Below are 16,173 nucleotides of genomic sequence, written 5' to 3' on the forward strand. Positions count from 1 at the left end.
TTCCCACTACAAAAATGGCAACGGTAGATTAAAATCTCCAGCGGAGAGCACAAGTGGCAGATTTTTGATGTAACTGAACAGCAATCTTTAAATTGCTCTTTAGAAAATTGCTGTGCAGCTTATGCAAATAATTCTGCTGACAGTGGTAAATCAAAGTAATTTTTAAAGTATATTATTGCTAGCCAGTTTTCCTGGTTTGTCTCCATATTCAACATTTCAAGAAATGGGGAAAACGTTTGTTAGGAATGTAGCTGAGAATATTGTTGACATTAAGAAATTGGCCATTTCTAAAAATGAAGCATACCATTGAAACATGCAAGCGGATTCCTAAAATATTTTTCCTTTCCAGGATATGATCAATTTTGTTTTCTCTGCTGTGACACCAAAAATGGAGGTTTTAGAATGCATGTACATCAAACAAGCTATTGACCTTCTACAGGTAGATAAAACATCAATTTTTCTATTTGTCATTCTGTTATTTGTGCAGGGATGTTGTCCTAGGAAGGCAGTTGTCACATATTGCATCTGCTTTGCAGGGCTTATTGTCAGACCGAGATGAAAAGCAGCTCAGTGTGGAACATATTTCTCGCTTGTTCATTTTTGCTTTAATGTGGTCAATTGGAGCTCTTTTGGAACCAGATGACAGGCTGAAAATGGAGCTGTTCCTACGAAAGCATTCTGCAGTGAAAGAACTTCCAGCTGTGAATGGAGAAGAAACCATGTTTGAATTTGGCATTAATACCAGTGGCCAGTGGGAGCACTGGTCAAAGAAGGTTCGTACACTGTGACATGCTAAGCTTTCTTAATGAATATAAAAGAAAGACTTATTTGGTAAAAGGCATACTATTTTATCATTTAAAGCCCTCCATAATTCAGTTAAGGAGATTAACCCTATGAACTGCTCAAGTTTCCTTTTTGAAATACTTTTTTCTTTTCTCCATAAATATCTTTAGTGAAGAATGGAAAAACAGATTTGAAATAGCTTTGGAAGAGAAAGAGAAGAGTTATCCTAGGATTGTCTGCTGTCTATCACCCTAGTATTTAAGATGTCCCAGCAAAAAAAGCTATCTTTGTGTAATGGAGAATAGTGAAGTGAAATTACCCCACTAGTATACTAACATCCTTTTACAAAAGCTTGGCAAGGTACTACTTGGTGATAAATATGTTTGGCTTTCAGGAGTAAAGATTTTGCTAATGCAGTCCATTTGTTTTTGTGTTCTGATGCTAAGTGCCTGTGTGGCCATGCAGAAAATCTCAAACATTTTTCATAACTTTCTTATGCAGGTCCCTGAATATATTTACCCTAAAGATTCAGTACCAGAATATACTTCAGTTCTGGTTCCAAATGTAGACAGTGTTCGAACAGGCTTTCTAATGTACACTATCATGAAGCAAGGAAAAGCTGTTCTGCTAATTGGGGAGCAGGGAACGGGAAAAACAGTTATGATTAAGGTAGGTGGAATGGGATAACGTTATATCTTCATACAATAACATTGCAATAAAAGTATTTGACATTGGCATAAATGTTAAATCGAAGTGAAAGACCATTGCCTCTCACTGAGGCATTCACATAGTCTACTATCAAAAAAACAAAAATGTATATACTTCAGTACAGAGGGTTCATTTAAGCTTTGCTAACCATTATCACAGGATTCTGTCACCCATAAATGCTCTTTTATTGTTCTTGAAGGATTTTTCTTTTTATTTATTTCTCTGTGGTGACATAGGTGAATTCATTTATTTATTTTTTACTCCTTTGTTGCATGGACTTTCTTCACTACCCACACTGAAGAAAAATAAGGAACTTCTTTCTTTACTTTGGATAATGTTTCAAAGGGTAAACTTAACAATCTTAAATCTGCTCTTTTTATTTCCTTCAATGGAAGACACATACTGCTCTTTCTGTGAAAGAAAATAATTACACAATTGCTATTAAATGAATGCATGTACTAATGACATGTAAAAATTAGTAACTTACTACAGAAGACTCAATAAAAAAAATGAACAAACATAAATTTCATGTCAAACTTGAAATCCATGTTTTCTCCAATTTTGGGGCAAATATACTCTTTTAACAAGGAAAGATAGCTGTATAAATCTTAATCTACTGTTAGAACAACTGAATTTACTATACAAGCATCTGTGCCTCTTCTGGAGGATTTGTAGAGGCTTGGAAATTGAAAATATTTGCAAAACACTGGCCTAAACTGACCTTTGGCTTTTGTAAAATCTGGAACTATTTTATGTCCTCCAGGGATGTGGTTTCTGAGCCCTGACATAAAGTGAATTGTACCAATGCCAGTTGCCATTAATACTACTTTTTCAGCTCAGCTGTTGATGCCAACATGCATGCCAGTGTAATGTCAACTTCTGTTCTTGGCACCAGCCAGAGAACTATTTTAGCAGAGTGCACAGGCGGGGTCTGGATGGTGGTCTTGATATTCTGCATACTGGATTTTGGCCAGATACTGGCAACCTTGATCCTTCAGCTGCCATTCCTGTCCCTAAAAATAATTGGAACTGATTCTTGGGTGTTGCTTACCCAAAGTCTATTCTATGGAGCAGAGTATGTTCCGTACACATGGGATTTTAGTGTCAAAAGTGCCAGTAGATATTTGATCTTATTTAAAGTTAAGAATGAAAAATAAATGCCCTTACGACTGTTCCCCTTCTGCTTTGTCCTTCTGTAGAATTTTCCTATTCAGTACATTGTGAAGAAGAAATTTCCAGACATAAGCTTCTACTTTCATAAAGAAGTAAAAGCTTTTAATTTTCTAATCTTCAGGTACTAGAAGGCTAGAGTAAGACATCAGTATATTAAGTAAAGAAATTATAATTGAATGTTTTTCTAAGACCTTTACTTTGCACTTTGTATTCTTAATTCCTTAGTTGCAAAATAATTGAATTTGACTTGAAACTGCTGTGGTAACACTGACAATTGCATACAGAACCTGATAGTTAACAAACTAAAATAACCTCATTGAATAAACTTATTTTTCAAAGATATTTCTCATCTACATACTGGAGAATGTTAGCATTACATTTATAAAGATAAGAATGTAAAGGATATTCAACTTCGTCATTGTGGTAGGAGAACTAAGTCTTCAACAGAAATAATGTTGGAAATCTCGACATTTTAGTACTTTTTTGTGTCCCTTATGTCTCTTTATAAGAGGAGATAAGTATCAGTAAATCTGATCTATCTATCTGTGTTTAATTTTATACTACTCTTCCTTTACTCTGCTTTAGTTGTAAGGTATAGTGCTACAGTATAAATATAAGATTTTTTTTTTTCTTCACTAATTCCTTGAAGACTGCTTAACACATGATCATTAACAGCTTGAGTTTAGAAACCCCGCAGCAATTACTAATGCAAAATTTATTTGCATCCTGAGTTATCATATATCTATTTATTGAGACACTTAGTAAGTGTTAATAAAACCTAAATACTTAGAAACTTGATAGAAAACATTAACTGAGAGTTTGAATTTTAGGTGGGAGGTGGTATGTTAATTTTAAATAAACTCCTGCTTGACATTTTAAAGTTACTAGCAGGACTGAGGTTTTGTAGTAGTCAATTGAAATAATGTGGAGTTACCAATGCAATTCTCTTAAAATTGTCTTATCTTATAGGATTACATGAGCAAGTATGATCCTGATGTTCACTTGTCGAAGCGTCTAAACTTTTCTTCTGCAACTCTACCAAATATGTTCCAAAGGACCATAGAAAGTTACGTAGATAAAAGAATGGGTACCACATATGGTCCTCCAGCAGGGAAGAAAATGACTGTCTTTATTGATGACATCAACATGCCTGTGATTAATGAATGGGGTGATCAGGTAAAAGGAAACTGTTAACATTTGAGAACAGATGATCCTACCATTACTACTGATAGAAGTACTGACCAGCAGGTTTCTGAAGAAAGTTTAGGAAAAAGCTACAGTACAGACTAGATCAAGTATGTCTCCTAAAAGCAATTTCCCCAAGCCAGTTTTTCTGTGAGTGATAAACTGTCAGCCCCAAAGGATTAGTGCCAGCATCAAGCCATTTGGTGCAAACATTGTAGATTTTCATTTTTTATTTTTTTTTTTTGCTATATACAGAGCCTGCAGAATTTACAAACTATCTGTACTGAGAACCAGTTTGAGAAAGAATGTGTGCAAATCCAGGAAGCAAACAGAAATTCTTTTCTTCCGTCCACTTTGGACTTTAAAGTACAGTTATTATTAGGTGAAATCTAATGCTGCACTTGACATATAAGTTTAGTGAGCTGTTTGGAAGTACTAATAAATGAATGCTTTATTGACCTGTACTCTGAAACTTAGATTTAGAAAAAAAAAGATACTGACTGGATGTAACTTCGAAGATGTGTATTTTCTTAGGTTGATGTTATGCCAGAGCTCATGTTCACTACTTCTTAGTTCATGAAGCTTAGATGCAGTTAATTCATTGGGGCTCTTCTCACTACTTTCTATAACTTTATAAATTCCCGAAATGCCTAAGAAAATACCTGAAATTCAGAAATACAGGAAATATTTCCTTTTGTTTACTGATCTGTTATACTACAGGTTTTCTATTCTCTCTCTCTCTTTTTTTTTTTTTAATGTAGAAAACCCTGAAATACTTAACTGCTCCATTTCTTTTTTTTGGGGGGGATAACTAGATCACCAATGAGATTGTAAGACAGTTGATGGAACAGAGAGGTTTCTACAACTTGGAGAAGCCAGGTGAATTTACAAACGTGGTTGATATCCAGTTTGTAGCTGCAATGATTCACCCTGGGGGAGGTCGGAATGACATCCCACAACGCCTGAAACGCCAGTTCACCATCTACAACTGCACGCTGCCTTCCAGTTCATCTATTGACAAAATATTTCGAACATTAGCTGAAGGCTATTTCTGTGAACAACGAGGTTTTTCTGAGGAAATATGTAAACTGGCTTCTGCATTAGTATCTACAGCACGAAAAATATGGCAAACAACAAAAGCAAAGGTAAATTTATGTTCATTATGAAGTCTTTGAAGCATCTGACCATGACAATAAGACCTGGGTTGTTTTTTTTTTTGTACTACTATGTGTGTTTATACTTCACAAGATACCTGTATGTGTAACTGTTGTCTGAAGTTCCTTTTCTGAATTTTTTACTCTAAGTACCACATCATTTGACTAACGAAATTTAAGTATAATACAGAGAGTGTAGTTGATGAGAGCATTTATATGTCTTCTATTTGAGAAAATGTCAAGGGATAAGGAACCATGCATTAAAAATTAAACAGGAATCTTCTAAAAGGATGTTTAGAATTGTGAGAAGATTTTAAGGTCTGACCAAGCCAATTTCAGTAATTTACCAGCAGTCCTGGCCATTCCGGAGTGGGGAGGGGGGGGTTAGAGGGGTCCTAGTTGCATGGAGATTGGCAGATATGGCTCATTCTTCAGAAATAGAGAGAAGGAGAATCCAGAGAATTGAAGGCTGATCAATTTTACCTTGGTACCATGGAATGTCAAGAAGCAGATCATCTTGAATGTCATCACATAGCACAAATAGGACAAAGAAATAATCAGAAGCAACCTCCATGTGTTTACACTTAGTAGATGAAGGACTCACTTAGTAGATGAGGGAAAAGCTGTGGCTATTGTTTACCTGGATTATAGTAAAGCATTTGACATGGTTTTCCATAGTATTCTCTTGTCCAAGTTGATATCTTGGATAGGTGTGTTATTCTCTGGGTAAAGAACTGGTTGTATGGCTGGGCTCAGTGAGTCACAGTGAATGGAGTTTGCTACATTTGGTGGCTGATCACCTGTGGTGTTTTCCAGGAATTAATATTGGGCCTATTTGTGTTTAACATTTTTATCAGTGATCTGGATGAGGGGATTGAGCGCACCCTCACTGAGCTTCCCAGTAAGCTGAGAATGTTGATCTGCTTGAGGGTAGAAAGGTTTTGCAGAGGGATATGGGTGTGCTAGGCCATTGGATGAGCCCAGTTGCATGACTAGAAAAGGAATTGAGGGTGCTGGTCAGCAACTAGCTGAACATGAGCCAGCATGGTATCCAGGTGTCCTAAAAGGCCAAGGCATCCTGGACAGAAATAGTGTGGCCAGGGCTAGGGAAGTGCTTGTTCCCTTGTACATGTCCACTGTGAAACCATACTTCAAGTACTGCATTCAATTTTGGGCCCCTCACTACAATAAGAATATTGAATTACTTGAGCCTGTCCAGAGAAGAGCAATGAAGCTGGTGAAGGGACTACAAAACAAGAGTAATTAAGAATGACTGAGGAAACTAGGACTGTTTAGTTTGGAGGAGACTGAGGGGAGACTCATCTCTTTCTACTGAATAACTACCTGAAAAGAGGTTACAGCAAGGAAGGCATTTGTCTTTTTTCTCAGGTGAAATGTAAAGCCGGATATATCCACGGAGTGAAATTTGGAAAGTTAAAATTACAGTATAGAGAAGTTTTTTATGTTTTTTTTTTTGTTGTTGTTAGTGAAAAACATGGAGGAGGGTAGTGGAAAGGTATGGATACAGGTGGATTTGATAAGTGATCTGTTGATGTAAAATTGGCTTACATAGAGAAATAGAGAATGATAGTTTAACTTTTCCAGTATTGACCAGTAGATTCAACAAAAGCCCTGCTTAGTATTGGTAAGTTTTGGAAAATTGTTTACATGAAATTAAAGAGCTGGTTATTGCTACTGTCATTTCTTCATTTTGACCTTTGCTTTTTAAAAGCCAATTGTGCATTTCCACTTTAATACAGTATTGATGTTGAAGTTTGTGAAAATATGCTGCATTAATTTAAGTCTAGATAGGAAATATTAATATTTATTAGTTATTTGAATATAGATTATGACATTCTTTTCCAGATCTTACCAACTCCAGCTAAATTTCATTACATCTTTAATTTACGAGACCTTAGTCGTATTTGGCAAGGAATGCTAACAGTTACTTCTGAAGTCTGCCAGAGCACCAGTGTTTTGGTAGCCTTGTTCCAGCATGAATGCAGTCGTGTTATTGCAGACAGGTTCATCAGCCAAAGTGATAAAGACTGGTTTGCAGATACGATGAAAAAGGTAGGCAAATGGTATTAAAGTATTTGCCAGAGAGAGATCAGTTAAATGTTTTCTAACTAAAATGATCCTTAATGTATTGTTGTAGGCTACTGCTGCAGAACATGATCAAAATCTATCTGAGGATGGATCTTCAGAATTATACTTTGCAGATTTTTTGCGTGATGCTCCAGAAGCCACAGGAGATGAACCTGATGATACAGAATTGAAGGCTCCTAAAATTTATGAGCCTATCCCATCTTTGGATTATTTGGCAGATAGATTACAAATGTTCATGCAACAGTACAATGAAAGCATCAGAGGATCAAAGATGGATTTAGTATTTTTCAAGGTATTGGTGCTTCTAGTTATGTTATTACAAAATGACCTGGTCTTTTGCACTTACTGATGCATGTGTTTCAAACGCTTCCATCAGATTACTCTTGGAGATAGCTCAAAATGGCAAGACATGTATCCAGTGATCCATATATTTATGTGAAGCCATGTTTGTATCCCCCAAACACTTTAATTTTCAAAAATAATTCCAACTTTTTATAGTTTCCCATTTTTTTCTTTCTCCTGCCTTGCATAATCCAGTGCATAGTTCATTTGTTTTTACAGTTCACATCATAATAGTTATCTTACTCAAAGGTCACTTGATGCATGGTGCTTCTTTTATCTTCAGATTGGGTGCTTTGGTTGATCTTTGGAACATTTGAGATTAGTTGTTGCTCCAAGATAAAAGCCACAATTGAATAAGAAGTTTACGTAGTGTATTTGTATCACACTTTTGGCAGCCTACTTAGAGAGACTATAAATAGCTCACCTAAAAAGTTGGAGGAAGGTGTTAATCCTCTTCCATTCTAGTTTTCCTCCAGACCCTTGAAGAGGCATATGTTTGGTTCGGCTGAGTACAGATATCACATATAACAGCACATTGTATGAGCTCAATAAAGGAACATTTCTTTTGGACTGTGTCTGCTGGTCACTGAAGTCAAGTGGAAATGACTTGATTCTGTTGAGTACAGGGCCAACTCTTTGGCAGTGGCTACAAGGAAGGACTCAAGCTGTTTTGAGGCAGTTGCTCAATTATGTGCTTTTAGATAAATATACATTGCATTATTTTTACACCTTAATATCCTCTCCCTTTCCCCCCCCCCCCTTCTTTTTTTTCAATACATAGGATGCAATCACTCATTTGATTAAAATATCACGGATTATTCGTACTCCACAAGGCAATGCATTGTTGGTGGGTGTGGGTGGATCTGGAAAACAGAGTCTGACCAGGCTAGCATCATATATTGCTGGATATGAGAGCTTTCAGATCACTTTAACAAGGTAAAACGACACAGTGTACATAGATATTTGCTATAGAAATGAATCGCAAACAAGCAACTTAAAGCAAACATTGTATCCCTCACTGTAATCTACATTTTCAACCAAAAGCACGTGTGCAAATACATGATCTGTAGATGACTGAACTGGGTCTTTGTTTTGGTGCCTTTACTTTACGCCTCTAATGAGAAGTCTTTCTTTCCACCTTTAATGAGAAGTCTTTCTTTCCTTCAGTATTTGAGTCTGCAGTGTATCCTTTGTAAATTCCTGATGAATTATCATTATTTACAGTAAAGATAACATGAAATAATCTACTGGTGTATTATACGCGGTGGCCAAATAGAGATGGCCAGGGGAAATTGTAACTTCTGTTGTAGATGCCCATGGACCCAGACCATATTATTACATAATACTACATAATAACTACATAATAACTGATTATAATACTACATAATACTACATAATACTACATAATAACTACATAATAACTGATTACTTAATAGTGGGTAGTACTGAAATTTAATAATTTGTGGAAACTGAGGGGAAGAGAGGGAACTCTATCTATCTATTTAATCTATTTGTTAGAGACCTCTTTTTAAATTGAATTTATTTGGTTTCTTTTCAGAGGGAGGAGTTGGGGGGAGGATGAGTATAGACAGAGTAGGAAATAAGGTTTCCTCTGTCTTTGTTCTGTAGAAGTTGTTTCGGAATAGTCACTGTCAATAGTCCTGACAAGAGGATTGGAAGAGATCATTCCAATTAATTATCTGTCAGCAATGCCACTTAATTGTCTGGAAGATGTTCATTTAAACCTTCCTGAAGCAACTGCGAGTCTAATGGCTGCCCTTCACCTGTTTGTCTTTTTAAATAGCATTAACAGGGTTAAGAACCAAGGGTTGGCAGTGTGTATTTCTCTTTGAAAATTACAGTACATGTTGAAAATTTTTCATTTGTATGTTCTTGTCAGAATACCACAAATCACTGCAGTAATTACAGTTCGCAGTAGCAAATTGAGCAGTTAGATTGTTGTACACGTTCTACAGTCCTTGCATTCAAGGCATTTGTACAGCACTGGTAAGGCAGAGCTGCAAGGGCACTTGGAGACTTTCTGAATGGCATATTTATTTCAAAACAGAGCATTGTTTTCAAATACTGATCAGTGTGCTGTTTGTATTACAAGTATTATTTAGGGCCCTTGGAAATAAGAAACTGGTTTCAAAGAACACAAGTTCCTGTTTCCAGCAATTTAATAGTGTAAGGACACAGTGGACAAAACCTGCTATTTAATTAACCTTACTTTACTTTCTTGATATTTCACAATCTGAATCATGAATTTGCATGGAATTCATCAGAGTCATACTTGTATGCACCAACTGTAAGAGGTGTAATGAATGAATCAGCCCAAGTGATATATGTTTAACATATCCTTTCTGTGGCTTATTTCAGTTAAACCAAATAACACAATAGAAAACTCGGCTGTGGTTATTCGTGTCTTTTAGTGATTTAATTTAACTTGCTCTTAATATCTTCAAAAGATAATCCATCTGTATTTGTGTAAGAGCAATGGGCAACAGAACCTACTTGACAACTTAATCCAGCTATACTAACCTTCAGTTTGAACAAAGAGCTTAAGTCTACAATCTGTAGGGATGCAAAGCAGCTGTATCTTGCATATGTTAAAGATAATGTTACTTTTTTTTTTTTCCCTAACTTCTTATTCTATTGGTTTCACCTCCCCTCTTATGATTTATGGAACCAATCATTCACTTTGGGAAAATATTTAATTTTTAAAAAGCCCTGAAAAATGAAAGCAGGATATACAGTATTTATTTCATATGTAGAATTCTATCCTGCCTAAGTAAACTGAGCTGTATGAAAGGTATTTCCTAGAATGATCTATCATTTTTGTTCTCTCTTTCTTTAATCCTTTTCTGTCCCAGAACATATGCCACCAATAACCTCTTGGATGATCTGAAAATGTTGTACCGCACTGCTGGGCAAAAAGGAAAGGGCATTGTCTTTATATTCACAGACAACGAAATCAGAGATGAATCTTTTCTCGAGTACCTGAACAATGTTTTGGCTTCAGGTGAAGTCTCAGATCTCTTTTCACGAGACGAAATAGGTGAAATCACACAAGATCTGATACCAGCAATGAGGAAAGAGTATCCGAAGCGTACTCCCACTGGTGAAAATCTTTATAATTACTTTCTTACTCGAGTTCGCAATAACTTGCATGTGGTTCTTTGTTTTTCTCCTGTTGGGGAAAAGTTCAGAACTCGTGCACTCAGATTTCCAGGTCTGATTTCAGGCTGTACCATGGACTGGTTCCAGTGCTGGCCTAAAGATGCTCTTGTAGCAGTTGCACAACATTTTTTAGTTTCCTACCATATAGAGTGCACAGATGAAGTGAAACAAAGTGTTATTAACACCATGGGAACATTTCAAGATATTGTAGTTGAAAAATGTGTTGAATACTTTGAACGATACAGACGCCAAACGTTTGTGACGCCAAAATCGTACCTGTCTTTTATTGGAGGATACAAAGCTATTTATAAAGAGAAGTTTGCCAATGTTGGAAGTTTGTCTGAACGTATGAGAACAGGTACTGTAAATTCTGGTTGAGTATTTTCATGTATTTATTTTTTTTTTTAAGTTGAGAAGAATCAGAATAAAATAATGTTAAAGAGATAATTCTTACATGCCTAGAGAGTTAGCTTATGGATTTGAACTGTGAGCTCACTTTCATCTGGAAGCAGCCTGTCCTATTTTCAGTTTTGTTGTATATGATTACAAAATATAGTTCTTTTGTTTTGAGGAACTTAGTGAATGTTGCATATTGCAGATGAGTCTTTAAAATAGCATCAGTTAGCAACTAGAATACCTGAAACTCTGTATGCCTGTATGCCACGGAGCTACTGACTTCTAGTTTTCACATTTACACGTATTAAAATTAAATCCAAGAGAATGTAAGTAATATTCAGATTCAGTCCCTATGAAGATTCTTTTAAATGAACATTATATACCAAGTGTAGAAGTACTAAAATTGTGCACTGCGTGATGTCATAAACAATAAACAAATGGTTTCTGAAATCTAATGTCTTTAGAGTTGAACGTGAACTTAAATAATTTCTTCCCCTACTGCCACCAATGTCAGATCAGTGCTATTAACACACATCTGCATGGATAGATGGTGGCTGGCTGGAAGGAGCATCTGTGCTTTTTTATGAAAGTTAGAAAGCTTTCAGAATTTGTGTGCATGCATTTGCTAATAAGGCTTTATGCATATAGATACATGTGATTTTTTTCATCCTTTGATAAAATTTTTGAAATATTGCTCAAGAATCTAGCCTCCCTGCTTATCTGGATCTTCATATGTTTAATGTAGAAGCTCAGTCTAATCTCGTCTTTTCTTGCACTGTTTAGTATGTCAAGTTCCTCTTGTCTGCTCTGTGGATCTTAGGAGCAGACTAGTACTTAATATGGTCTTGTGAATTTCACTCTGTGTGTATTATTTAGCATCCCTCTCATATATAAGAAATACATATAAGTGACTAATTGACAGATTCTGAAGACTTTTACTCATAAAATAATAATAATACTAATAGATACATGAAAAATCAAACTAAAATTAGCCCTGCTTTATTGAGGTTGGGATCACTTACTGGCATTTCTAGATGTGAATCTGAGTGACTTATTTTCAGTATTCAGGACAATTCACTGAGGTTTTTCTCTTATGTACTCATGTTGCTGCATGGAATTTATTCTAACAGGTCTTGCAAAACTGATGGAAGCTGAGGTTTCAGTAAATCAGCTTTCCAAAGAGCTGGCAATGAAGGAGAAAGATTTGGCTGTAGCTTCAAAAAAAGCTGATGAAGTTTTATTGGAAGTAACAATGAAAGCCCAAGCTGCTGAAAAGGTGAAAATGCAGGTGCAAAAGGTAAAAGACAAAGCTCAGGCCATTGTGGATGACATTGCCATTGATAAAGCAGCAGCAGAAGAGAAGCTTGAAGCTGCAAGACCGGCGCTGGAAGAAGCAGAGGCAGCCTTGCAGGTCAGAATCAAAGATGCTCTGAACATACATGTGTTTTGCAATTACTGCTTGTGGAATATTATGGTTTGTGCTTCTTACTTGAAAAACTAAAATAAGATGAAAGGGCTGGCACTGACCTGGTAGAAAAAAACACCTGAAAAGTGAGGCAGTGGAGAAGTAAGATAAGAAATATCTCCTCTACTGGTAGGTAATAAAATGAGACACTTAGTGGTACAAGCTGCCCGGCCTTTCTGTAGTGCTACTTCTAGGTCACCTACATTACTGCAGCAGTGGCATTAAATATGCAGTCCCCCACAAAACATCTTTCTCTACCATCAAGTGATGTCATAAATAAATTGATTATTTTATTCTCTTTTTAGACAATAAAACCTTCTGACATTGCAACTGTTCGCAAACTGGGTAAACCTCCTCACTTGATAATGCGAATTATGGATTGTGTACTACTTTTATTCCAAAGAAAAATAGACTCAGTAACAATTGATCAAGAACGCCCGTGTGTGAAGCCATCATGGACTGAGGCTCTGAAACTAATGAATAACTCTGGATTTCTTGGCATGTTGCTTAGTTTTCAGAAGGTAAGAAGTTGTTAGTGGCATTAGTTCTCCTACAGCTACCTTAGAGATTACATAAAATCATCTTTATATTTGTGTGTTATGTCATCCACAGGGACAGAAGGTCTAGGTAGTTTGAAACACATTAGGTTTTGTCCATCTGTGGTTGCAGACAACTGTGTCTGTTTTCCTCTCCATTTTAATGGTTCCTTATCTCAGAGAAGTTTATCCTGGAACACACATTTATGACACCAGACACAATTATTCCAAGAACTGGATCAAATCTTGAAAAGCTTGATTGTATATTTACTGAAGCAACTCTTGCTTCTCAGTAGGAATTTGCCTAAAAAGGGTTCACTGTTGATTTTCTGGTTGTCTTCCTATCTCTGTTGAGATAATCTCAGTATCCGCCTGGCCTGACCTGTTTGCATATAGGGTGCTCCAGAACAACATCTCCTGAATTGTTTGATGAGGAGGAAATAAAAAAGAGAATGAACATCCTGCAAAAATAAAAAGCTACTGGGAACCTTTGAGTCTATTTTATTAGAAAAGTAGTAAAGTGCAGAATGATTAACCAAATGAAAAATAAAAATACAGATTTTTATTTCTTTTAGAGGCAGAAGCCTGTCCCATTTACAGCAAGATTCTCTAGACTGTGGTGCAAGGGGAATTTCTTGTCAGGGAAGAGAAGATGTAGCTAGACATAAAACTAAACCAGAAGACCTGGAATGGTATATGGAATGGCAAAATTGGGGTCCAGCTCTAAAATCCAGAAAAATAAGCTGGTTTTGGCAAAACCTGTGTTTTCTGCAATGTCACAGAAATGAACTCTGTTCATTTGTGTGCTGATGTGCATTTTGCTGACGTCTTTTTAAGCTACTGGGGTTCTTCTGTTCTGCAGATGTGGCTTAAAATTTCTACTCTCGCAATCCCCAGGAGCTACTTATTCCCTGGGAGCCATAATGACATGGCAGCATGAGGAAACTTGCACAGCCTTTTCAGTCTCTTTCTGGGGCTGTCAATCTGGCCACTTTTCCAGGTGCTACCTTTTCTAAACAGATAGAGGAAATGAGTTTAGAATAATTGGGACCAATTATACACTCCTTACTCAAGCATATTTCTAATGAAGTTTCTAGTTTTGGCACTTATTGATATTGCATGCATTCCTGCTGGTAGTTTACAATGCATCTAACTTTGTGCAGAGAAGTTTGAACAGTTTCAGTGAGGCTCAGTTCCTGCAGGAACTCATACTGACAAATGTGACAAGGAATTCTGGTCTGTATCTGTCCCCAGTGAAGTACTTCTCATGCTGTCCCTTTGCCTTATTTCTTGTTTCCATTATTGATCATATATGAGAAGGAAGGTCATCTTGTCTGGAGTAGTGAGTATACTCTACTGCTTGCTTTTTTTGTGGGATTTTTGATATTTTCTTACTTTCTTTAAGCAATGGATCAAATAATTCCAAGGGTTTAAAATTTGTTCTTGAAAAGAAGAAGAATGACATTAGAATAGGAACTTAGGCCACTGCTGTTTGGTCTTTGCTGCACCCTTGCTGGCTTGCTAACTTGCAATTTTGAGTAGGAGAATAAAAAAATCAAAATGTTTATCCAGCATTACTCTTCATTTTAGCAAATACTCATAATTAGAACATAATAAAATATGATCTTAAGAATAACAAAATGAATTTCCTTATTATTATATTAGCTAGGGATCAGACAGGTACAAGACTGTCCTTTCTGATATGTACCTCCAAGAAAAGTGTATGTTGCTTCATGCTATTAATGGAGGATAGTTTTTAGATTCATTGCAAGAAACATGTTAATACATTACCAATAAAAGGAAGATTTTTAATGCTTCTAGTGTTAAGCAACTATTATTACCCTGTATAATCTATTCTACTCTCTACATTGCTTAAGGAGATGAATTCCGTTTTCTTCTGACACTTGTGTAATTATAGATTAACCACCGTCATCAAAGATCTGGCTTTTCATGCTCTCAACAGAAGGGAGAAAAAAAATGTAAGATTAGAATAATGAAGCGAAGAGCTGAAAGAAATCGCAAAGGAAAAGGAATGGTTTCAATGAAGTCAGTATTGGTTTCTGTACAGAAATAAGAAGTTTTGCCTTTTCCCTTTCCCAGACTTCATGTTGGACTCCCTCCATTTACTCTGTGATTTTTGCAGTGTCATGGTGAGCTGGTTCAGGGAACTAGCCTAGAAGAAAACCAAACACTGTTGCTTGGATTTCTATCATATTAACTTCCAACTAGCTCACTGAGAGCATTGGTGATGGCACTAAAGATGTGGCGAAGCAGATCTTGAGGCTGAAAGGGAAAGAAGGTGCAGAGAGCTGTAGTAGTAAGTTAGACCAGCTTAAGTTGTCAGGAGCTACATGTGAGGGTAATGTCTCTAAATATTGTTATCCAAATAAATGTAAGAAATGTAAACTTTAGTCAACTTTTTTCAATGAAAGTAGGAGCTATTTTTACTTGAGTTTACAAAAACAAACAAACAAACAAAAAAACCAAACCAAAGCCAACATCTTATCTGTCCTTTACAAGAGTAGAAGACAATGTCTGTGTTCATGAACAGTAGTTCACTTCTTCTGTAGAGTCATGTTTTTAAAAAGAAAAGTGTTTTGGTGAAGCAGACTTTATTCTAACATCCATTCTCAAAAATAATCTTTCCTTTCCATTGTCTAGGACTCAATTACAGGAGAAACTGTGGAGCTTTTAGAGCCTTATCTGGACATGGAGGATTATAATCTGGAGACAGCTAAAAAAGTGTGTGGAAATGTAGCAGGTCTATGCTCATGGACACAAGCAATGGCTTACTTCTATGGTATTAATAAAGAAGTCCTCCCTCTTAAGGTATTTTATATTACTTATTTCATTTTTCTGGGAGATAACTATAGTTGAAGTCAAAAAATATAACAGTATGTTGTCTAAAAAAGATAGCAATTTACAAGAGGTTCTTACTTCTTCATGCACAGTTTTGAAGTCTCAGCCTCAAATGTCAAAGAAGTCCTGGCATTTTTTCCCCTCACAGAGCTACACTGTGGTATAGTTGTTACTTGTGTGTGTGCGATCAGTTTTCAATGGGAGTGTTCAGTGCATAAATTCTTTATGCAACAAGTGAAAGTTACTATGTCTGCCCTTGACTTTGGTGCCAGGCACCACAGCT

General features: G+C 36.3%; 1 protein-coding gene across 1 annotated transcript in view; it reads left to right on the forward strand.

The window, feature by feature from the left end:
* The window catches only part of LOC136059377 (dynein axonemal heavy chain 5-like), a 142,760-nt gene that overhangs the window by 64,850 nt on the left and 61,737 nt on the right, over positions 1-16,173 (forward strand). Inside the window, exons 49-60 of the mRNA XM_065753530.1 lie at positions 350-439; positions 537-773; positions 1,285-1,452; positions 3,634-3,840; positions 4,665-4,994; positions 6,870-7,076; positions 7,162-7,404; positions 8,236-8,390; positions 10,328-10,992; positions 12,161-12,441; positions 12,801-13,016; positions 15,693-15,860. Of these exons, the coding sequence (XP_065609602.1) occupies positions 350-439; positions 537-773; positions 1,285-1,452; positions 3,634-3,840; positions 4,665-4,994; positions 6,870-7,076; positions 7,162-7,404; positions 8,236-8,390; positions 10,328-10,992; positions 12,161-12,441; positions 12,801-13,016; positions 15,693-15,860 (2,967 nt within the window). The remainder of the gene's footprint in view (positions 1-349; positions 440-536; positions 774-1,284; positions 1,453-3,633; positions 3,841-4,664; positions 4,995-6,869; positions 7,077-7,161; positions 7,405-8,235; positions 8,391-10,327; positions 10,993-12,160; positions 12,442-12,800; positions 13,017-15,692; positions 15,861-16,173) is intronic.

The sequence above is a fragment of the Cyrtonyx montezumae genome, unplaced genomic scaffold (genome assembly GCF_038088225.1).
Source record: "Cyrtonyx montezumae isolate F1298 unplaced genomic scaffold, pur_monq_1.0 scaffold_8, whole genome shotgun sequence".
NCBI classification, from domain to species: domain Eukaryota; kingdom Metazoa; phylum Chordata; class Aves; order Galliformes; family Odontophoridae; genus Cyrtonyx; species Cyrtonyx montezumae.